Source organism: Rhea pennata, chromosome 11, assembly GCF_028389875.1.
Source record: "Rhea pennata isolate bPtePen1 chromosome 11, bPtePen1.pri, whole genome shotgun sequence".
NCBI classification, from domain to species: domain Eukaryota; kingdom Metazoa; phylum Chordata; class Aves; order Rheiformes; family Rheidae; genus Rhea; species Rhea pennata.
Genome location: NC_084673.1, coordinates 4,958,755 through 4,983,763, shown reverse-complemented (window position 1 = coordinate 4,983,763; position 25,009 = coordinate 4,958,755). Strand labels below are relative to the sequence as shown.

The 25,009-nt window shown below is 43.2% G+C and overlaps 1 protein-coding gene across 4 annotated transcripts; it reads right to left on the bottom strand.

Annotated features, from left to right (window-relative positions):
- Positions 1-3,275: 3,275 nt before the first annotated feature.
- On the bottom strand, positions 3,276-24,322 carry IL13RA1 (interleukin 13 receptor subunit alpha 1). 4 transcript variants are annotated; one of them, XR_009959568.1, is made up of 11 exons: positions 24,236-24,322; positions 21,378-21,535; positions 19,105-19,240; positions 16,830-16,950; positions 15,046-15,230; positions 14,571-14,722; positions 13,173-13,305; positions 12,832-12,928; positions 12,155-12,239; positions 4,065-4,320; positions 3,276-3,294 (listed from the first exon to the last, which is right to left on the bottom strand). XR_009959568.1 is itself a non-coding variant. In XM_062584584.1 (10 exons), the coding sequence occupies exons 1-10, from the start codon at positions 24,303-24,305 to the stop codon at positions 4,165-4,167; spliced, it is 1,293 nt and encodes a 430-aa protein (XP_062440568.1). In that variant the 5' UTR covers positions 24,306-24,322; the 3' UTR covers positions 3,973-4,164. The 4 variants fall into 4 exon arrangements, 3 of the variants coding, with proteins under 3 accessions (XP_062440568.1, XP_062440571.1, XP_062440570.1); XM_062584584.1 differs by lacking the exon at positions 3,276-3,294 and having other exon boundaries at positions 3,973-4,320; XM_062584587.1 differs by lacking the exon at positions 3,276-3,294 and having other exon boundaries at positions 3,973-4,320; positions 19,147-19,240.
- Positions 24,323-25,009: the final 687 nt, after the last annotated feature.

Below are 25,009 nucleotides of genomic sequence, written 5' to 3'. Positions count from 1 at the left end.
TGGCAGGACAAGCTCTCCTGGATGGCTTCCTGGGGAAATCTCGTGGCTTCCTCTGAGTTTCTGCTGCTTCTCTGTGGCTCCAGGTGAGGAGAGGAAAATGCAGCCTGGTGATGTGCCCGGTCCTGGTACACTGCCAGGCAGAGAACCAGGGTCATGCTCTGAATCAGGTATGGTGAAGAACAGAGATGTCCCCTCTGGACTAGCCCCCAACCAGGGACCAGACCCCATGGATGTCTCACCTTCTCTGCTCTGGACAGTGCTTTGCTCCTGTGAATGTTCAGTTTTCCTGGAAAGCTGCTCCACACCAGCCCTCTCCACCAAAAGCTCCCTCCTGGCTCTGCTCCGGGGGATAAAGGAGATGAAGGAAGGCGACCGGTGTCATTCTTCTGTGTTAATTCCCACTAGGATGAGATGTAAGGCAGTAAAGCTACAAACAGTGATTGCTTTCCAAAGCTGCTGCAAGCAGCGGCAAGGCCTTTCCTCCAGCTATTTCAGAGATATTTATCACTGACACCTGCACCAACACCACCTTTAAAGCTGATTTGTTTAGGAAATAAAATAGAGAGAATGTAACTAAGTCACCTGAGGTGTCAGAGCAGGAAAAGGAAGCTCAAAAGTCAATTTGCTTTCTTATAACTCCTGGAGTGGATGGCGCTTTGGGGGCGGGGAGAGATAAGACACCAGCTCACACTGACTTTCATTCATTTGCAAGTCAGGCTGGTTTAACCGGATTTCTGTCTGCTGACATCAGAGCGAACACAAGGCAAAGTAAAGCCAGCATATTAACTTTTAAGAAGTGCCAAAGAGACTGTCATTAATGGCTTTTAACAAAATGCCCCTGTTCCCTGTCATCTCAGGCTTTCAAAAGGGCCTGGGCACCCCGTTCTGCCCTCTGCCCCTAAGGTGTTTCCCAAGTACACTTCACCTGTACTAATTTAGGCTGCCCGGGCTGAGAAACCCAGCAGATCTTCCAAGTCAGGTCAGACCAGGAGCACTGTCAGCTTGTCCCATTGCATCCATTTCTTGGGATCCAGCAGGACTGCATTTGCAACGAGGTGTCTGGGATGCTCTGGGGTGGTTTCTCTGGCTGCAGAGCAATGGTGGTGGTGCCCGGGTGACCTGCTTGACCGCGGAGGGATGTGTGGTGGCACAGGAGCCTCCATCAGCACCTTGTGCTGTGTGACCACAGCTTTGGTCTTCTAGTACTGGAAGCCTTAAAACAGGATGTAGCATTTTGTCAAACCACAGCCTGCGAGATCAACTGGCCAAAGGTCATGGGCCACTCAGTCCTGTATATTAGAAAAAACTCATTCAGCTAAAACAAGGAAACCAGCCTTTGTTTAAAATACCAGAGATTGGCTCTGTTGCCAGGGAGTAGGGGATCCCAAGAGCCCTGTTTGCAAAAGGGAGGAAGATGAGGCTGACCACCGAGACTGAGTAATTCTTGGGTAACACAGACACAGGCAGCCCTCACCCACTTTGCATGCCTTTTTTTTTTTTTTTTTTTTTTTTTTTTTTTTTAATAATAAACTTTAGGAGACAGAGCTATAGGGAGCTTCCAGCAGCTGCGCACAGCGAGGGACACGCATGCAGACCCCTGCCCCCCCCTGCCAGCTCCAGGGGGTCTCTGCTCCCCGCTTACCCTTGGGCTGCATTTTGCACCTCGACCAAAGCCCTTTTGGGTCTCGGTGGGTGCATGTTGGGTTCATACCCGGGGTAGGGGGCTAGGCATATGCAGGGGGGCAGGGTGAGTGCAGGGGGTGCTGGGCCGTGCAGCGGGGTGGCTGGGCATGCACAGGGGAGGGTGGCTGGGCATGCACGGAGCGGGGCGGGGGGGGGGGGGGGGGGACACGCTGCAGCCTGTGCTGGAGGTGGCAGGCTGGGACGGGGCTGGGCAGCAGAGCCGGGACCCGTTCGTGGGAGACTCCTGCCCTCCAGTGTCGGCACTGCACAGCGCCGAGCTCCCAGAGCAGCCCCGGCCTCCCGCACAGCTCCCCCGGCGTCAGCTGTGCACAGGCAGGCGTTTATCCCGGGGTAAGAAAAAACAGGAGCCCAAGCTTTCCCTAGGAGCTGGTTATGCTTCAGCATTAATAACTACAGATGGGCATGTTCAGCTTGCTGCTGGTACTACCACTGCCTCGCCGTAGCTGTAAACAAGGTGCAAGTAATGCCAAGATATTCCATAAATCTCACAGTGTTTGATGTTTTCCCATAGCTCCAAGTCCTGGAGACAAAGGGTTACGGCTTCCTTTGGAAAACAAAGTTTTTACCTCTTTAATAATAAAGGAGAGCCGGGAATTGGCCTGAGTGCACCAAAACGGCACAGAATCCTGGAAAAAAAAATGGAATTCAGTGTGGCACGACTCAGGAACGAGCGCTCTGGTTGCACCAATGGCAATCACTCAGTGTGGATTCTGTGCTTCTGGAGATACAACATACCACTGTTTTCAATTTTATCTGGATTTACCTTTAAAATTACACAGGCTTGTTTCTGGCAAAAAAAAAAAATGATTTTACTCTTGTTAAAAGCTCAAAACAGGATTACAAAAAAAGTAGTTTTAACTTAGGCAAAAAAAAGTAAGATCCTTTCTTAACTCTTTCTGTATCCCTCACTTAACGGCATCTCATAGCCGTTAGCCAGTATGATAAAAGCATTCATTGTATACCAATTCCTGTAGAGGACGCACACAACTCATTTATAATAGAGGCAGGCTCCTCGGCTTAAGGATCTGCTAACAGATCTGTCCTTGGTGTTATGAGCTGTGCCGAGAAAGATGTTTCCTTTGCAAGCTTATTTGCTGATCTGACCTAGAGGGAAACAAAGCTGGAAGAATAATTGACAAGTCAGGAAATAAATGTAGAGTATGAGCAGAAACACATTTAGAAAATAACCTTTGTTTTGTCATGGCCATTATTTAAATGTGAAAAGTCACAGTCGTGTTGCAAAGCATTTGAAAGACATCGAGTGCGCGTTATATGAGTAAAAATTTTCCCTGAATTCTTCCAGAACTGGGTCAAAACAGATTGGAGGAAAAGTTTCAACGCCGGGAGCCTGTCCCAGGAAACCTCTCTTGTGATCTCCAGGGTTTCGCAGCCACCAGCAAATTTGGACTGTGGCTCAAAATCTCCATCCTGTCCTGCTGTAGGTGTCCATATCCTCCCTCCCGCCAGCAGCCAGCGGGTGGGAGGCTCTCGCTTCTGGGCCTGGGGAGGCTGAAGTAGCTGGGAAGAGTTTAACCACGTCTGTCCTGAGCAGACCTGCACCACACTCCTGTCCAGGCTGTCCACCTATCGCTGCTGGAGAGAAAATAGCTCAGTGATGGTTTGCTCTGTGCTAGAGCTCTGCTTCCTCTTCCTCATCATTATAAATAATTAAATAATTAAATAAATAAAAGAACATTTCCCAATCCTAGATAGGGTGTTACATTTCCTCCACAGGAAATGAGGCTGTACAAGAACTGAATCAGCTTGGCGTTGTGCAAGCTCTGCCTCAGCCTCTTGAGGAGAAACACTCACTCTAATACTAATGTTACCAACAGCCACAAATCTGCACAGACTGCACTGTTATTATGGTAAATTAGCAGCTCTGGAAGTGTTCACTTGAGTAAAATGAACAGTACAAAACCCACGTTGCAGCTTTCCCACTTACACATACAATAAAAGATTGCAACTATACATGAGAACATTTAGAGACGAGTATCGCAAGTCTGGGTCCTGGCAAGTTGCAAATCTCTTATTACTTACAGTAGATTTTATATCAATGTAACAGACACAGCCCTGAACTCTTCTGTTTTTTAGGAAACACTTCCCATTTTTATCCTACTTCAAGAGCACAGCAACAGCAAAAATCTGCATTACATGCACTTTCAAACATCATAAACAGAAATGTTTTAGAAATTGCGGTTGAGAAGTGTGCAAAAATACATGACACGTAAAGAAAGCAATCTAGCAAATTAATTAGGAGACACATTGAAACACCTTTAAGAGCACTGGGCACAGGGGGTGACGTGTGTGCCTGCAGGACTCGGCCTTTCTTCCTTCCCACCACCCACTTGTTCTCCTACCTTATTTGGCAGAGTAACGGGAACTGAAGACAAGAAGGAAAAGCTTCCCTTGGCAGCTGGATGACAATAAAGTCTGTTTTGTGTATGCTGTAATTTGTGGTCACTGTCTTTTGGTTAACTCTGCTGCCTCTCGCCCGCCTTTGGCATGCCCTTCCTCTGCTCCCCATCCAGCGTCTGGACCCGAGATCCTCCTCCCACGTCGGGACCTCCGACACGACCAAGGACACCGGCGGCAAAGGGCTGAAAGGAGTTCCAGCTAATATAGGACAAAGCAGATGAGAAAAGAGTGTATGAATACTGCAAACTAAAAAAAAGCAAAAAAAAAAAAAAAAAAAATCCAGATTAATGACCCAATCGAGGGAAAGGTCAGAACAAGCCTGCTGCAGTGAAGCTTGGTACATTCAGTCCTTCTCTGATTTAATTTACATCATCATCTATGACCAGAGCAAATTTTAAGACGCAAATAGGCACAAGGGCCAGGAGAGCAGGCTGGAGAAGACGGAGGTTGGAGGATGTCTCCAGGTGGGCCCACTCCCGGAGCACGGACCTGCTAACAACCGAGAGAGTCTGCAACGCACAGCGGTTCCCTCTGAGGTCTGCAGCAAACAGAAGTCTCTAAAACTGAAGGACAAATGTTGTATTTGTCTTTACAAAGGAGACACCCATGAAATTATTGATCCCTTTGCCTAACTTCATCCCTAGGGAAATTCTGGAACACAGCAAGCAATTTTGTATCCATGTTTACCAGGCAGCATCTAATCAAACATCAAAACCGGTCTGTGCCAAACCAATCCGATTTCCTTTTTTTGATAGGTCTAATACGTGAGGCGGCATCCTTCTAATCAACTCGAGGAAATACACGAGGTAAGGCACCGAACTGGATGTGCAGCTGGCTGAAAAAAAAAAAAAATCTCTTAAAGAGTGCTCGAATGCCCAGTGGGATGGCGAACACTGATACTTCGCAGGAACCTGTCGGGTTAGCAGCGTTATTCAGCATCTTAAACAATATGATGATGTGAAAGAATACGCTGCATGGATTATATCGAAAGAAGAATGGTTACAAAGGTGCCTAGGGACACAGAGTGTGACAAAAATTTTAGCAGTTTTCCAAATGGCCCAAAAACACAAGTGAAAAAAAGATGGAATTCAATAAAAATGTTAAAAGTATTAATCTTATGGAGATCAAATCAATTTTGCAATCCAGAGTGACTGACAAGGCAATGGCCTTGCTAGAAAAGATCTGGAATTGTAGAGAGCCACAGGCTGAGATCTAATAACACAATAATCCCCTGCCAAAAAAGAAGGGGAAAACCCCTCATTCTGACCGACAGATAAGCAAGGTAATCGTTGTGCTATTTTGGGGATGATGCCGTCTTACTTAGACAGTGACTCCACTCTGGAGAAGCCAGTAAGAATGAAGAAGGATTTAGAAAACATAACCTAGGAGACATGGTTGAAAGATTCATTTTTTTTTGTTTGTTTTTTTCAAAGCAGGAGAGAGAGACAGAACCGAGGGCAGAACTTCCAAATGCAAACCAGCTGCCGAACAGCTTCGCTCCAAGGTGGCAGGGTAAGAAATCAACTTCAGCTGCAGCAAAATCAATTTAGGTTAGTTATTAGGGGAGATTCCTAATTAAGAAGAATATAACAGTGGAACAGACCATTTAGGGAGATTTTGACTAGAGCTATTTTGACTAGAGCTATTTTGACTAGAGCTAGTTTTCCAAGTCGCCTCGGTTGGACAAACATCCATCACAAAATGTTCTGCTCCTGTAGCCATTCAGCAGAGCACCAAGTCGGTGTTGCCCTGAGGACTTTTCCAACCCTACATGAACTTTAATAAATGCATGTTCAGTATCATTTTACATATATCCCATAATCAAAAGAACTAATGTTACACACCTAATAAAAATGGTCCATTTTTCCCAAGACTACAGGATTTTTGCTCCGAGCTACACTCAAACACAGCCTTTGAAGTCTAATATGCAGGAGGACAGATTCCCTTTTCTCTACTGTTGAGTTATGGGATTTTCTACCTTTTATTCCTCCTAGGAGAAAAAAATGACATTTATTCTTCATAGGAGAACAGTGACTGAAAATCTTGCATATAAGCAATAAAAACAGTACGAAATCAACTGGAAAAATATTAACTAGTGGTTCTGCCTTAGTTCCTGCTGTTCCAGCCAGGGTTATCTGTGTTTGAATATTCTTCTGGAGCATGACAGGATGTGAATTTAGATCAAATAGCCACAACCTGAATAACCCCCCATTGTAGCTGAACCCTTGACATTTGTAGGACTGAGTAATCATGCACCTTTTAGAAGCACACATAGCTGGCACTTTCAGAGTTTCTACACCTACATTTTGCACGAAGGAAGGAAATTTGTAAGGCTCAGAGGCTGTGAAGTGTAGGAAGGTGAAATGCTCCAAGGGGGCAAAGCAGGCAAATAAAAGGTAGTTTAGTGCTCACACTGCTGTTGTCAATAGATTTTGTTTTAATTTACCACGTGAAAACAGGTTCAGGAGAAGCAGCGAAGAAACCTTTAAGGAAACCTGGATTCTGCTATTTCAAACCTTTTAGAATTACACGGTAAATGTGCAGAGAGATCTGTGAGACAGCAAAATTGATTGTGTGATTTAATTGATCCCTGATCAGGTCAGCTGGAAAGGATGCTCATTTTCACCAGTTTGTTTCATATACCAATTTGTTTCTAGCATGAAACACATTCGGTGTGCTTTTATCAGAGAAGCTGTCGAGCCTGCTCCACTGTGAAAGCAAGACATTAATTTAACTCCCAGTTCAAGTCACTCCTGCCTTGTCATTTAGCTCAGTAAATTTTGTCCAAGTTCCAAAAAGTGGTGCTAACGTTCTGAGCTTAACAACCTCATTCTTACTAAGCTTTTGGTCTCATCATACTTTTATCCATGTCCATTTTAGCAATTTGAGACAAATTAAATACAGCAAAACTTCAGTGTAACAACCTAAGAGTGCAATTACTTACTCCTTATCTGGAAAATATCTCTTTATAGATGCTTTATGGAATCATCATTAAAATAATTCCAGCACCTTGGAAAGGAAAAACAAGGAACAGAGAGCAGTACTAGAAAACCCTGGTGGTTTTACAGCTCTGCCATGATAGCAACAATCAACTTGCACATATAAGGTCTTACTTGAAAAACACAAGTTTGCAATAATAATCGCTCTGTTGTAGAAGGGATGTGCTAAGAATAAAGATGCAGGGCTTACAAGTGAAAAAACCCCAATTTCATTAACCTACTCAACACAGCTGGAAAAAAAAAGAGAACATTAACAACAAAGGTCATCAACAAGGTTTCAGATTCTTACACCCTACCAACCTGAAGCACAGTTTCCGGGCCTGAAAATTTGCCTCTCTCCTGTCCCTCCCACCCAAACCCAGGCTGCTTTGCTGTGGTTACAGCGTGGATTTATTTACGTTGCAGTGATCTTAAGTCTTCTACTTTAACCGTGATTCAACATAGTTTGCAGGAAGCTAATTTGAATAGAAAGGTGTCAGTCTGGTTTTACATCTGGTTTGCAGTTGTCACCTAGAAGCCACATTCCTACAGCTGGCGATAGAACCGATCGGGGCTGTTTGACACAGCGCTTTCCGCAGAAGTCAAATGAGCAAAACTAAAGTATTTGGGAATCATCCTGGTGGACCTCTGGTGATGTTTGCAGATCTCCTCCCACCAGCCCTGCCGTGCATACTGCTGGACCTCAGCGCTCAGTGGTCGCCCCACCACCACCATCCTGGGGCAAGACGCAGGGAGGTTCCCGCAGTGCCCTATCTCTACTGGGTTTCCAGCCACCTACTGCCTCCGTTAGCTGGGCTGGGGGGAAAAACCCTCCCAAACTGAAAGGCCTTTTTTTTTTTTTTTTTTTTTTTTTTTTTAATTATGAAAAATAAATCAACATTTCCTTTCCAGGGGAAATTCTGAATATTTCAAGTTTGATTTAAAGGTAAATTTATTGAAGAAGTTCCAGTGAACGGAAATTCCTAATAAGTGAACAGTTCTACCCAATAAGCATTAAAATGCCATGGCCTGCAATCTGGTGTGTCCATCCATTGACTCATTTAAAGCTATTCAGTTATGTCATATCCTGATTGAACTCATTGAAAATTCACAAAACCAAGAGTGTTTAATTATTTGAAGCATGTCAAATACAAAATACTTGAATAGGTTTTGCATATTTGACATGGTATTTATTGAAATAGAAAAAGGTCATTTATGGGGAGCAATTAAAATTATAGGTGGTCATTGTGGCCATCAAAACCATAGAACAGGAAAAGAAAAAAATCTAAATATTCTTAATTTTTAACTTCCCGGTTTATTCCTTAATTTTGAATGATGTGGTCACTGAACTGAAAAGGATGAAGGATACTTTCTCCGAACCTTTTGAAGAAGTCATTGCTAATGTGTTTATATGGCACTTGAACACTTTTGGATATGAGCAACTAAGTAATGGCTTTCATCAACGTAACACCCTGACATTTTAAAGCCGTCACCAGCTAACCAAAACATCATCTATTCAAATCACTTTTGGTAAGGTTACAGCAGCCTCTATTAAGTTCCAGCTGGAGAATTTCTGAATTCTCTATAGGGTTATGAAATAAAATATGTTAATGTAACAAAATAAGGGCACAATGTGAAGGCACAACTCCATCCCAGCTTCACTACTCAGCCCCTAAAACGTGTTCTCGGCTGGTTGTGCAGACCGAGTTCACCAAAAGGGAAGAGGAAAAGTGATACTCAATTTTTCTTCTCTCAGGGTTTTGCATATGTCTAACAGGCTTCTCTTACTGAACGACTGCCATTTTTTCTGCCTCAGCTTATTTTCAAGGAAAAGTGATACTCGATTTTTCTTCTCTCAGGGTTTTGCATATGTCTAACAGGCTTCTCTTATTGAACAACTGCCATTTTTTCTGCCTCAGCTTATTTTCACAAAACAGCAACGAAACACCACGCAATTATACCAAAAAACATTCAAACATATTTATTCATTCTTTAAACAAACTTACAAATCAAGTAACTGCAGTGAATAACAAACAAATGTTAGTAAAACTAAGAAAATTTCAAGCTAAAAAAACCAAACAGACCATGAACAAGAGAATTTAAAGATTAACATATACTGAGGCGCTTGCTTTACATGCCAAAACACAGACTCAAAAAATCCATCCATTAGGAAGGGTGTCGATAACCGTAAGTCAGAAAGCAAAGAATTACTCAAACCATTTTTATCATGGTCTAAACCATCCTTTGCATTTAAGTCTTCCCTTTGGCCTAGCACTTTCAGGCTGTCTTTTTCTTCCTTTTGCTTTATGAATTTGTTTTGTTTGTTTTTACAAAAAAAATACACTTTGATTTTACTATCAACACTAAAACAGAGTCAAAAGACTTTAAGGCAAAGTACCAAGGATCTTCTTCCTTGATTGTTCTACTGAAAGCCATAAAACTTTATTACACTATTACACTTCCTTTTATTGAAATAATACATTTCTGCTTGTCTAGTGATCTATAATTAGCAACATTCTAGATGAGGTAGATTTGAAAAATATTTATATCTTTATTATAATATGAATTTGTGGGGGGGAAGGGAGTTAGGTTGGCAAAGGAATTAAATAATTCTTTGCCCCACACTGTTTCTCTACCTCTGGAATATCCAATATTCCTGCTAGCTGACTTTGTATAACCTGAGTTTTGTTACATCTCACTGAAATCCCTGAGACTTTATTGTTGTTTGGTTTCATTAACCAATTTTATGTCTTTTTTTAAGCCTGATTTTAAGTAAAAGATCTAAGCTCTTAGGTAGCCCGCTAGTCCTGCCATATTTCTCCTCCCAGTTCTACCACCAGTAGCTCAGAGGTAGGTAAGAGATGTGGGGGAAATTATTTTTGAGAGGCTCAAGGAAAACAACTGGATTTATTAAGGCAGGGACCACAGAGGAGGTTGAGGGTGTAAATTCGTAGCTGAAAGGCACGCTCCACTAGTTCTACTCGCGCAACAGGACGCTCCAAAACAGTAGCGCTTCCCTTCAGATTTTTGATAGAACCTAGCTTGAGGATAGAGCTGAATTTTAAAAGGTAAGTTAGTGGTGATAGAAGTTGTCCCTAACAATCTTTGGAAGGGATCTGTTCCCAGGCTGCTGAAACTGTCTGTCCCAACTTGCATGCACTGACCCGCTCGGAGAACCGTGAGGAGCAAGCAGTTCCTCGACTGCTAACTATAACCAGCCTGCACAAATCCCCTCCTCCCTATTACTTTCTGCCTCCTTTTATTCAGAGCGCCATCAAGCTGCTGCTCTCAACATCCTTGCAGCACAAGGTACAGACTGACGCTCACAATTTCAAGCACAGAAAATTCACAGTTGTGCCAGAAGCTTTCCGTTGAACTCTGCTGGGTAAAGCACCTCAAAACGAAACCACGATAAAAATGAACAAACCAATTTGCGATTTACAAGAAAAAAAAAGAAAAAACAAGCTGCTGCAGCAAATGTAGAAGATAACTTTAAAAAGTCAGATCAGCACCTTGCTTTTAAATTGCTGAGTTCCAAGAGAGAAAGTTCAAATCACAGCCTCGTCATTAGAGAAAGAATAAAGCTTATTGCTGAGAAGGCAGGCCAGGGTTGTGATCCCCTCTTCCACCAAACCCATCTGCTCAGCAGTGAGGATGGGTCTTAAAGCCTTTGAATTTGTTCAGTTTCTGTGGTTTAGCATATGCTAAGCATTTGACCATGGCTCCTTAGGCTCTCACGCATCCGTTATCTGGTATTTTTGCTAGACAGACTCAGGATGACTTAGCTTCCAAAAATCAGATACTTTCAGGCCAATATGGCCAAAGTAGAATCACAGCCGGGTGACACTCAATACAGAGTCATCAGCCACAGGATAATGCAGGTAAAGTATAATTAACCCAAGCAGTTCATGGAGGCAAGGTAAAAGGCTCAAGGACAGGCACTTGAGAGGACAATAATAAAAACATAAAGCTTCTATGAAAAGACTGAACACCACTGGAAGGTGAGGAGACTTTTCATATACATTTTAAAGAAACAACTCTCTTTTATTGGGTTTGATCAGCTGACAGCTGAAGCATATCAACCATCAGCTTTTGAAAATCTGTCCACAAATGCCCTCTGGAGAGCACCCTGTCACCTGCCCGGCTGCTCGGGAACAGGCCATTCACAAATGGTCCATCTGCCCTAGCATCTGCTCTGACAGCGCTTCCCCATAGCGGCAGTAATGAGCCACCGGCTGTAAACGAGCCTTGCCTCACTTGCTGCACAAGAGAACCAAGTACTTCAGCAAAGTCGCAGTGCTTGCTCCAAAAAAGCTCATTTACAGTCTAACAGGAGGCACAAACATGAGTGCAAGTGCTAGGTAGTAGGGCAGAGCTGGCCTGCACCAGGAGGAGAGATGCTGCAATGCAGTCAACAGATGAAATTTAGGCACATACTCATCTTGAAAGACCCAGAATGAGTATTTCCAGCAGAGATGGAGGAATGGCCAATGTTAGTGATGTTTCATCTGAGCATCATACAAATGAAAAGGATCAGAAAGGGCTCAGTAAGTTGAAAGTTGGTGAATGTCTTAAAGGCCGGTCCACATCTACATTGTCACCTGAGGTAAAAGAAAAGTCTTTCCTCATCATTCGTTGGTAAAGAGAGTTTATCGGTTTTCATTTTCAGAATAAGAGCACTCTAGAGTTTCTGTTAAAACTAAAGAATGAATTTCTTCTTCCTTAATTAACCTGTTGTAAGCATTCACAGAAGCATCCTTTGCACCACTCTGAAAGAGAACAACAGCAACATATTTAACTGAATGCATGAATGTATGTTCTGTGAATGTATCTGGAAAAGCTCATGCAATTTGAGAAGAAAATCCTTCTCAGTTTTGGGTAATTATTTCTGTACAGCTCTTAGCATTGTAAATACTTAGTCTGCATATGATATACTTATGTATATAAAGTTATTTTAAGACAGACAAATATCAGAAAAAGAGTTTGGGGGCGGGGAAGGAAGCTTACAGATTCCAATTCCAACAGATCAGCTGGCCAAAGAGCTAGGCACTAACCTGGGAATCTTCATTCTGCTCTCCAAACATACGCTTAAGAATTTCTCGAGGGTCAGGAATTGGTGGAAGGATTAGTATCTTCAGCCTTTGGAAATTTGAAAAGCAAGGTTTTAGATGAGACAACTCTAAAAATCACCATGTCAAGGTAAGATGTGGGTACGGTCATGAAAATCTGTGAAGTAAGCTGACATTGCTGGCCAGGCTTCACCCTCTGCACAAGGAAATGGTAATGTTCACACAGAGCCAAATTCTAAGAAATTCCCATTGGTGATCAGGGCAGCAGCAAGAGCATATATATATAAATATATATATATATATTTTTAATGGTACAATGAACTTCATATAGATTTTCTCAGTCTTGAATTTGGACTTCATTGCTTAAGGGAGGGAATGGAATAACTGTGCAGCAGGAACCTAACTGTAAGCAGATACAGGCAGATAAACACAATGCCACCAAAGTACAACCAGAACATACATTTAGTCTATCAACCTAATTCTAACTACTGAAGCACAACTGTGTTGCCCTTTTTTTTAACGCAATACATGTTAGGGAGAAAACAGTTACTGCTCAAACATGTCACATCATGGACAGCTATCTGGAAGTGAGATAAATTATAATGTAAATCAAAGACTAATCAGAAAGAATGGACTGTAAATAAAGGGATATGATTACTTACCTTTTTAGGTAAAAAAGCAGAATTATCGTAGATACTGCTACTATTAATGGAATGGTGATCATTAAAACAAAATAAAATGTAGAGTCTGGCTTTTCACCTAGAAGACAAAAATTCGTAGAAACTTAGAAAAGTTTCTGGAAGCTTTATAGCAACAAGGACAACAAACAAATTAATTCTCTAACTCACAGGCTGAACATTTTGGGGCTGTACTAATGCTTCTGTAGGCAAGAAACTTATTTTTCAAAACATATCATGCAGACAAAGTTGCTAAGAAAGTGAAAACTAGAGAGGCCTTACAGATGAAAACTGAGGTTTAACAAAGTCAAAAGAACTGTTCTTACCAATACTCTTTTCTTTGCTCCAGTTACTACAGAGCTTGCTGCTGTAACACTCAGACTTTGGTTTTGCTCTCACTCTGAAGATATACTTGGTATTAGGATCAACACTGGGAACTGAAGTATGATTATATGCAACCTAGTGTTAAAAAAAAAAAAATACTGTGTTTAACTACCAGCATACTCCCCCTCCTTTACAAGCCCATATTTGCTTTGTATTTTGAATGTTTTTATGGGAAATCCTCTTGCGAATGCAGAACTCCACAAAAAGGACATAATAGCATTTAACCAGCTTGATGAAAAAGGCTGCCAAAACAAAGATGCCAAGCCTAACATTTAAACTGACTCACTCCTATACCTGTTACACAACATTTGGCACTGGTGATTAAACTAAGACTCAGTGTCTGGAAATGCATCTTACTTTTTTATTTTTTTCTAAACATCTGTGATTTATGCTGAGTTCCCCTCTGCCAGTCGTCATATCAATGTTGATCAAGTTTTGTCCACAGAAAAGTCTTCTGGGATATCTCTGCAGAGTGGAAAAGATTAGCTGGAATAGGACTTCACTTATATTCAATTTAAGAGTTGAGTTACCCAGGGAATGTTGATGTAATTCCAGTTTTCTGCATTTTGGCTAGGGTAAACAACCAAATAAGCTCCACAAGAGAAAACTGGCATCTTGCTTCTATCACGCTGTTTACCTTTCGGATCAAACAGTCAGCTTGATTATTCAGATATAGGACTGAGTAGATCCAGACACTGAAGTCAATGCCTTTTAGATATACAGATTTTGATGTGCATGATGTGAGCGTACTTTTCCCCTTATCCTCAATCTTTTTTTTATCCTCTTGATCTTCTGGCTAACATCCTGTGTGCACCAACAATTAATCCAGCCCTACGGCAATCAAGTCACATCATCCAAGACCAAATAAGTCATTTAACAGAGAGTGGCCCAACGATAGGAAAACACAACACGAACAGACCAAAGTTCCTTCCATATTGGTGAGAAGCAAATAAGTATGTGCAGTTCAGTGCGTCTCCTGGGAAGTGCTACGTGGTTCAGTCTATGCCTCTTTTAACTGGACTCTTCTTACATATTACTGCTTTGCCATAGTAAATGGCAAAATAAGTCATAGTAAATGACGGCAAAGATTCAGAAAATTAGTCCTGATTACACTGTGTAGCTATTACTACCAGAAACCTATATGAGACGAAAAATCTAGTACGAGAGAAAAAAAATCTAGTATGTCCACGGAGTGCTTCCAGCTAGTACAACAGACCCATTCTCACGCAGCACATATAATCATTTATTTTTAAAATAAACCTTAAGTTACTGTGATCATTTACACAAATTATAAAAGATACACAGGACAGAAGAGGTAACTGTAAATAATGAAAAGTTACTTTAATTGTCCGAGGGGTGTCCATATCATCGCTGCGGTATTCCACCTCATAATACAGACAGTTGGCTGGAAAGGTGTCTGATTCGCTCCATTCTAGATGTATCGTGTCGTTAACCTTTGACAACATAACTGCTTTTGGGGCAGCAGGTTTTACTGAAACGCAAAACAGAAAAAATAGTTAAAAACTGCATATTATTGGTTATAAAAGTGTCTAGAAGCCTTGTATTGCATGATATTACACATATACCAGAGTTCAGGAACAGAAAGAGGGAAAATCAGCACCATAGAGTATTTGGATTCAATACATTAAAAAACAAAACAGACTCTATCTGCATAATTCCTAAATCAAAGACCAATACAAGAAGAGAGCATCTTGTCGTGTGTTGTCCGACCCGCAGCTTACAAGCCGCAAGCTTCTCAAACGCATTGCAATACTGGCAAACTACAGTTACTTTGTAATGGGATATTAAACTTACCAAGAGTGGTAGGATTTTTACTTGCACATACAGGCCTAATTTCCTCCGAATCATCTTTAACCAAAATACTGAGAGTTGGATAAGTATTGGTGACCTTTGGGAAGGTAAGACTGAAAACGCATTCAAAGATTCCTTCATGCATAGAATAATTGTTGCACTTCTTAGGACTTTTCAAGCCATCGTACCTATAAAAATAAAAACACTTTTTCAGCTTCAGAAGAATGGGACCGATAGGGGAAAGCTTGTTTTTAAACCTATTTTACAAGTTTTAAAGATTAGTCCTACATAAAAGTTATGCTATAAAGGTTATGCTGTAGCATATGTAAAAATAAACAAAATTAGAATCTTGTCATTTATCTCAAGTTGCAAAAAGGATCTGTTTGTTATAAGCAGATGTTATGCTTATGCTTACTTGCAATGAAAACATAAGTTTTGCAAGAAAATATCAAGGAAGAAGAATATGAAATAGAATTAAGTGATACTTTAAGTTCATTCTGAAAAAAAACTTGTTTCTGAAAAACTCCAAATCAAGCTTTTGACCATAGTTTTCACCTTTAAAACTTAGAAGTCCATTTTTTTCTGTTATGGGAAAAGTTGGACTGAACTTGAAGAGGAGACGCTTGACTTCCAAGTGTTTTATGCTGAATTCAGTTAAATGACGTGAATCAAAATGCTTTGATATCACTATAGTTACATCCTTCATTAAAATGAAAGAGCAAGATGCAAATACATAGGTCTAGCCTAAAGCACTGTATACATATAAATACACATATATACACCATATACGTGTACCATATACAGCTATACATAAACCTAGAAATTCCGATCTTCAACTCATTGTTATTGTTCTTGTAATAAAGAAAAAGTTTGTTCTGAGCAGCAGCCTAGACACTTTGAGAGAAGTCCTCCCTGCACTTAACTCAAACAGCAAGTTTCTGCTATTTGCTGTGAAAATGCATTTAAAAGAACAGTTGGTCTGTGAGACTGTCACTGGACGAGAAAAGGAAAACATTTATTTAGTCAGACCAGATAGGACACAAAGCTGATTTAGAGCAAATTACAACATGGGGCTGTCAAAAATTAAAATGTCAATATTTCTACAGAAGCTAATGCAATCTGGCATTTCACATAAAGAATCAACACGCAGAAGCATGCACAGATTAGTGTGCACAGATCTTGGTGCCAGTTTTTCCTCAAACCATAACTCTGTTCCTCTGGAACAAGAGACTATTTATGGCAGTTAGCTCGCAAGCATAGATGGTGATAGAAAGATGTTCTCCATAACTTTCAAGGTGAATCAGTTATTTACGACAAAGAAGACACAAGCAAAACTACCAGTAAGCGTTATTAAGGCTTCCATACCATTTTCCAGTGATTTAAGAACTGACATATGCATTAGTGAGCAGCTCGAACATAAATTGCAACCTAGGTTTGTTGGGCTGCAAAGAAAAGGATGAATATGTTGGCCTGGTGCAGTTCTTACTCTTTCCTGTTTGAATCCACAATTAAAAAAAGAGATTAAGAAGCAGCAGTTATTTTTAAATGGGCTGCAGAAGTAGCCAGTACTTCAGGCAAATAAATCAGCTTCCCGAAAAGGCTCAGCGGCAGCCACATCTTGAACCTTCAGCAGCTAGGTTTTCTGTTGGACAGGACCCAGCACCATAACTTGTACATAGTGCTTTGGGACCTTGCAAAATAACAGGAAACAAAAGATATTAAGCAATGTAGAACTAAAGATAAGAGTTAAAGCACTTTAGAATTCAGAATGAGAAGCTAATACGAACCAGTAGAACAAAATATACTTGGTACAGTTACGTGCGTTCTTCCCAGCAAGCCACTTACAATCCATGTACTCCAAATTGTGCCAAACACAGTCCAAGTCCGTAGCAGCAGTACCCGGGACACCTGCGATGCAAGTTTGACAGGCCTCTTAGATTTATATCGCTGGCAAAGTCTTCTCCCCCTTTTCTGGAATGGAAACATCCCATTTGATGTAAACCCCGTTGCCTTTAGCCTCCCGAGAGGCGAGGGTGGGTTACCTCTAAGGGCACGGCGCACCTCCGCGCAGCGAGCGACTTCTCGTCGTTTATTGCTCGCAAGAGCCAAAATCTCACGGGGGCAACTTCTAAATGCAAGCTAGCCAGAAAAAGTCTCCACGTTTCCACCATGTCTGAACTGCTACTTAGAACTATCCGATACTGAATATGAGGGGGTAAATTTTGCTTCTATTTAACTGTTTTTTAAAGCATCTGTTGATTAAGTAACTGGCAGTTATAGGCATATTGCTCAGCTTTGTTTGAATTATTGCAGCCATCGATGCTAAAAATAGCCAGCTTTTAATTATAGTTATCTTCTCCAGATACAACATTAGTTTCCCTATATTTTGAATATGGAAATACTGCTGATCTTAAATATGGATAAAAGCAACATTGGGGTATGTTGAATTTTTAACTGAGACCCATATACCACTACTTCTTCAACATATTGAAAACCCAAGCTACAGAACAGAAAAACAAATGAGTACATAGCAACTGTGAATAGGGAAGTCAGTATCTCTCCCAGGCAGTGCAGTTACAGAATAATGTCTTTTATATTCAACCTGGCATCACTGCTTGGTACACATTCCTCGTAATGTATGAATATATTACAGCTTATCAGATATTTTTCTTTCAACATGAAGTAACATCTCCAAGGATTAAAAATGACTGATAATTTTAATCAACAGTCCAGACTTCTACTGACAGCAAACCAAAAGCTTATTTCTACTCCTGAGCTTGCATTCTCCCTGAAGCAGTGACTACATAAGAGTAGCAGAAAATGAAACTGGTTTTGCTATTCCAAGAAGTATTTAAAAATATTTTTCTGCAAGCAGACTTAAACCCCTCAACTTGTTTAGCACATGCTGTCACAATGATCCACTTCCCTGACTTACCAGAATACTCTTTCAAAGGACACGCAGACAAATCTGAGATATACGGATATGTATGTAACCTCCAGCTGAGGGTATCCTTGAACTGCTGAATACTGGAGGTTAGGAGATATATATATACACACACATATGTGTACATATGTGTATACATATATGTTTATACACACACACACACATATACACACACACACACACATATATACATATATATATCTGACTGTGTGTAATAGCCCTTGCTGAAACTCTCTTACATCAATCTAAGCAGTTTGTGGAATCCGTGTATGCTTCTAGCATCCAAAATATCCTGTGGCCAAACACTTCATAATCACATTTTGTGAGGAAGAAGAATACATTTTTGCTTAAAACCTTATTCCTAAAAACTCTTCTATGTACTTGTTATTTCTGGATGGAAAAAAAACAGATAATAATATTTCCTCCATTCATTTTTCCATGGACAGCTTCTCAGACTCCACTCATCTCTCTGGAAAAAGAGAGGACGCTACTATAATTCTTTAACTAAGCTTCTCATTTATTCAACAGCTTAAATTTGCTAGATTCATCCCTCCACATATACAAATGCAGGGTTATTTTGAGGAGTCGTGCTTACATAGGAAAATGATAGGAAATAAGCTGACTTAGACTTTAATAAAGACGTCAGCTGGCTCAGAAGAACGTAGGCTCTCTCTTGCCTCCCAGCCAGAACACGGCACAGGAAAGACGAGCGACAGGAAGCACCTCCTTGCCTTGGAAGGACACTTAAATTTTAAAAGCCTGCCTGTAAGACTTGAAGCGCTAAAAGGCTCCGTCTTGGGTTAAACACAGTGGAATCACCCTGTCCAGGGTGATTTAGTTGCAGAGGTTCCTAAATTCCCAGACGGATCTGGGCTGCTCTTCCCTACATCGTTATCCCAGCTGCAGCCTCGGAAGGGCTCGTGTGCAGGGCGTGCTACCAGCGCAATCCTGCTCCTCCGTTTCCCACTTTGCAGTTTAACCCCTGCCTCTGGGATCTCTCCCTGAGATATCCCCTATGATGCACTGCTGTGATATTTCGTTAAAATTTCTTCGGGAAAAAAAAAAGACTACCTCAAGGAGGGGCACGTCTGCCTCAGTCTTGCTGTCTGGAGCGTTACCTTTTGGCTGAACAGAAGTCTCTACCCATCTGCTTGGCTCACTTGCGTTATCGTGCTTGCATTCGCTTCTCACTTTGAAGCGCATCTCCGCGTTCAGGAATGTATCAGTCACACGGAAGAGGCTCTTAGTCCATTCCTAGGTTTAGACGGGGGAAAAAAACCCAGACCATTTGGTTTGTCATACACAAAGAAGTTACTACTACTACAAGAATGCATTAGAATCCATCAAAAAAACAAACAAACAAAAAAAACCCAAAACAAACAAAAAAACCCAAGAAAAACTACAGCTCGAGCCCAACGAAAAGCCCTTTGAAGGCACGCAGAGGAGTCAGCGGCGCTCCGCCTGCTTCTGTGGTCAGGCGCGCTCACAGCATCAAAACTTGCCTTGCTCTTAATCCAGTTCCCTATAGACATGAGCCCCAGCCGCGCGGAGATGGACGAATTAGAATAACACGGAGGAAACTCGTCCTCGAGTAAGTCTTATAATGCAGAACAGGCAGGCTACGCATGCTACAAACAGCATTTTCCCTTCATCTTTCTGGGTGTTTGCACACGCCTGCGTGACTAACGGAAGAAAGGACACTCAAAGACCTCACTGAGAGGAAATAAGAATTTACATGGACTTGAGGAACAACGGAAACCTTTATCAAAAGAGAAATCCGCAGATGGCTATCAGATAGCACAACACTGCACCAGGCCCACGAGCTGCCAGTTTTGGAGATGAGATTGGTATGTGTTTGTGCGAGGAAAAGTCTCACCCCTTTCACATACACTTTCTGAGCATCTTTTATTTGGCCAGTGAGACGTATCTTACTTGCAGGCAGGATACACAAATCTTTGGTATGACCAACAAATGGCATAGCCACTCTTGCGTAAAAAGAAAAATTCACATTAATGAATGAGAAAGGAAATCAGAGAGGCATTAACAGAGCAGGCTCTACCAGCTGTAACGCGATAAGACGCAACAGGACGGAAGAGCCTGGTTTACCCTGTCTCACGAAAACACCGGCCAACAGCTCTTTCACTGCTGCCGGCATCGGTCAGACCCAGACACTAACTCATTGGACATCTGTCAGGCCCTTCCGCAAGCTCATCAGACTCATTAACCAAGCAGAAAATGAATCTGTTAGGAGAGGCAAATTGGTTTCAGCTGAGTTAGCAAGTTCAGCTGGCTCTCAGAAAGGTCTGACGAAAACCCAGCTCATCGTTAAGAGAAAGGGGTGTGAAAAAATGAAACTTTACCCTTTTAGCAGCGTTGAGACTAAATCGGCTCAGCTATTTGTGCAACTGCCGCCTTACTTCAAGTCCAGGATATCCTGGAGCTGTCAGAAAGAGGAGCGCAGCAATGGCCAGGAGGCCACCGCACATGCCAGGCCATAAAGCTGCAACAGCTTGCAAGCATAAAGGACTATTTCACGAAAACATAATGTCAATTTAACCGTGTCCGAGATGCACTGACGGTGGGGCTGGCAGTGCCATTACTTCCCATGTTTTGCATTCTGACTGTTAGAAATTATGGGTTGACAGAATATTATCTTACTGGGGAAAAAAAAAATTAAATATTCCCTCTGCAGCGCTCTCAGCACCACAGAAATGCTGCTCTCTCTGTCATGGTGAAACTGCTACCAAGCCATAGGAAGACACACCGTGAACCACATCTACAATGCCACCTAACAGAGAAATAAAAGGAGAAGCCCCCAAAAAACAGATTTTGCATTTTTTTTTCAGGGTACAGATTTTGTTCTCTGCCCTGTTCATAGCACAGTCCCCATGAATAATTGCCAGTACCTGTGCTGGGACAGTGCAAACGTAGGAATACTTCAATACTTGGCATTATCTCCAAAAGACAATACACTGTCAAACCACAACCCGCGCCGAGATGAACGTGCATGCCTCCTCCTTGGCCCGAGTTCAAAGCGAAGGAAGGTGGCCGTCGCAAACTCACAGTCGCGTCTCAAGGATGCAGACTGCCTTGGTTATGTGTTTTTAATAGAAAGTTGTAAAAACAAATAGCGAAACAGTTCTTTTCGCATTATTATTGTTACGGTACAGAGTTATCTGTAACAGTTGTCTTATCAGACAGCCACAGACAGATTTCTCTGATGTGTATATTCCACATGCTGGCGTGACTCATTTTTTGAGGTTTTGATCCTATGACAAGAACCACAGGCTGTATTTACATGTGTATGAATGCATGAACAAAAACACCCCCAAAATACCGCAAAAATACACTGACTGGAGTAGAGAGGACCTCAGAGACCCAAGGAACTTACTCTTTTGTCCTGAGGGACCTCATCAATGACAACGTCGCTGGAATATTCCAGATCGCAGCTTCTGCTGATGTTCTCCGGGGCTGACCACGTCCAGTTCAGGGTGCACATTTGGACAAATGAAAAGCTTAGGTTGGATGGAGGTGGAAGAACTTTTCCTCCTAAAAGAAAGAAGAAGCTTTGAGTATAACAGTCCTGTTGGCTGACAATTTACCACCAATAACATGGACAGATTTTTTAATTCTCCCATGGGAAAGAACACAAATGGCTTCTGAAGCTTGTCTGTTCCTACTGCTATCAGATAAACTGCCATCTACTAAAATGTTTCTACTCATGACTGTTAACTCAGCCCTCAATCATTTAAATAATTACATGAAACCATTCCAGAAGAATTTATTCTTTAAAGTAATTTTTAACAGGTAACAGTGTGGTGGCAGTGGCTTATGCTTATTAAGGAAGGAAAATAAGTCATATAAAATGCCCTCATTTTTCAGCTGTTTACTGCTGTGAGCTAGTATTATGCATGCTGAAGCTTTAGTAAACATAATATGTAAATTTTGCAGTACAATTAATGCCTTATTCCTTCCACAAATTAGCCATCAACATCTCACTCTGATGACTGTAGGTTACAACCACAATCTGGCCCAATCTAAGCACGAATAAGGATGTTAGAAACAACAGCAACAACAAACCCCTGCAACGCATTTTCTGTTGCGTACTCATCAAGCCTTTAATGCTGAGCTCTTGCACAGTAAGCAAAATCCGGGTGCAACAAACAGTAATTTGCTGCTGGTGCACTTTGGCGGCACTTTTCTCACCTCTCCAAATGCGAGACATAAGCAGGGGAAGAGCTTGACTCAGAGATACGTGCCGAGATAAATCCTGCGCACTGACCCTTCCCCGCTCCCGTGCTCCGACCCGCAGCCCACTCAATGCCCAGTCCTGCAGGAGACTGTGAGAGCGGAGAGAGGGGAAACGAGGCAGAGAGCAGAAAACTGCTGGGAAAAAACGGAGTAAAGCGTGTGTCACAGTCAAATACCCAAGAGCTACTGAATGTTTTTTTTGTAAAGGCTACTGTGCTGTGTACTATTATAAGGCATTAAAGAAGAGGCCAAAGGCCTTCTCGAGGGCATCTGCAGGCATCATTAGTGAAGCATCACCGCCTAACTCGACTGTGGGAAGCTGTCTGTGTTACGCCGTAGTTTCACAAACACTTCACGCTACCAACAACCAGCGCTGCAGGTCTTGCTCCTCCTGGGAAACCGTCCTCAGCCCCCCAGTCTGGGGAGGAGAGAGCAAGAAGGGCAGGATCTCGCCCCGAGAGCAGTCCCCGGTGCTGGTGCTAGGGCGGACGGGCAAAGCAGCTGTTTACAGCACAGACTGCGTTAGGAGCACGCGTGACACCACGATCCCGCACTTCCCTAGAGCCAGGGCTGCCAAAACACGAGGTTAGAAAGTTGTCAAATTCCTGGAAGTTTCACGGACATCTGTGTAGTCAAGGACCAGGCAGCAGTTGAGATCTTACGTTTGTGCATCTATGGGTATGTACGATAATGTATATTCTCACACAAAATGGGAATAATTACTAGGATTTTACCATCTTGATCTGAATACTCTCAGCAACACTAAACCTAAATCTGTTGTAAATGATTAAGTATTAAATGATATATCATTGTTCTTTGAATCTTTTCTTCTGAGGAGTGGAAATATTTAAAGCTTTCTTTTCTTTCTTTTTGTTTTGTTTTGTTTTGTTCAGTTTTACAACCGACCTCAGAAGCAGCAAAGCCAACTTTCTGTTCTAATCGACTCAATAAAATATTGTCTCTCCTTACAGCACTGAACCTAGCCAGAACATCTTTGTCTGTTACCTTTCCTAACAAAAATTACTGCAGGTTTTAGGAACAGCATCGGGACCTTAGTTTACAAATACTAAGTGTTATATCACTTAAGTCCTTTAGATATGGTTAAAAAAGATCAACAGGACGATACAGCTCCAAGCATGTTATTTTTTTCATGATCAAACTCTTCATTATCAACTAAAGCATAAACCTTCAAAACATAAAGTTTTAGCTTTGATTGTTGTTCTGACGATTCACACATTTCCTTTTAAAAAGTTTGAATTAGCACTCTGGAAGCTCAAGCAGAATTATTTCTAACTGCACAGTGCTGGAACTGGAGGTATTTAAGGTTTATAAATAAACAAGTATCATTAACATAAAATTTCTCCTAAATTTTAGATGAATTTATACAATTTTGAGGTGTGTGCTTTAATATTACATTCAACGGAGGATTTGCTTTCATCCGGTGGCTCGTCCAATCGCAGTATTTTTGTTATTAAAATCTCATGGATATAGCCATTTAGCAGAACATCTCGAAGACCGACAACAAAACGTATAAAAGACACTACTTCACCCCGAAAAAAAAAAAAAAAAAAAAAAAAGTCCCCAGCGGCGCTCGCAAGCCGATAAACCGCAGCAGCCTTCCCTGCGGCAACCCCGCGTGATAAAAACATTTTATTTCCAAGTGCCCTAATGTGGCACCGTCATTAACGACCGCGTTGTAAAACCCTTCGCGCTGCATTTTGTCCTCCCAGGGTTCCTGCCGATTGCGGTTGTGGTTCCGAACCGAATTTCCTAAGGGAAAGGACGGGAAAACACCCCTCCCGCGGGCCCCGCTCGCCCCGCCGCAGCCCCGGCGCTGCGGCTCCCGCTCGCCGAGGCGAGGACGCCGGGGGCGGCGCACGGAGCGCGGGGGCCGGGACAAGCCGGGACAGCGCCGCGCTCCTGCTGTCCCGTCCACGGCCGCGCCCGTCCCGGGGACCCACGCGAGAGCGGACAGGTTCTGCCGCCGCCGCTCCTCACCTGCGGCCGCCTGCGCGCAGCACAGCGCCAGCAGCAGCAGCCGCCGCAGCGCGGCTCCCGCAGCATCCATGGCTCCGCCGTCCGCGCTCCGAGCGCGGCCCCCGGCTCCCACTTCCCGTCGCGGGGGGCCGGGCCAGACGGGAAGAGCCGCGCCGCGGCCCGCCCAGGTAACCCGAGCCGAGCCGGGAGCGGCCCCGGGGGCGGGCTGCGGCCGCCGGGCCCCGCCACCTGCCCCCGCCCCGCCCCGGGGATGGCGCCCCGCCACCCCTCACCTCGGGGATGGCGCCCCGACACCCCCTCCTCGGGGCACCACCCCGACACCCCTCACCTCGGGGATGGCGCCCCGACACCCCCTCCTCGGGGCACCACCCCGACACCCCTCACCTCGGGGCACCACCCCGCCACCCCTCACCTCGGGGATGGCACCCCGACACCCCTCACCTCGGGGCACCACCCCGACACCCCCTCCTCGGGGATGACGCCCCGACACCCCCTCCTCGGGGCACCACCCCGACACCCTTCACCTCGGGGATGGTGCCCCAACACCCCCTCCTCGGGGCATCACCCCGACACCCCTCACCTCGGGGATGGCGCCCCGACACCCCTCACCTCGGGGCACCACCCCGACACCCCTCACCTCGGGGATGGCGCCCCGACACCCCCTCCTCGGGGCACCACCCCGACACCCCTCACCTCGGGGATGGTGCCCCAACACCCCCTCCTCGGGGCATCACCCCGACACCCCTCACCTCGGGGATGGCACCCTGACACCCC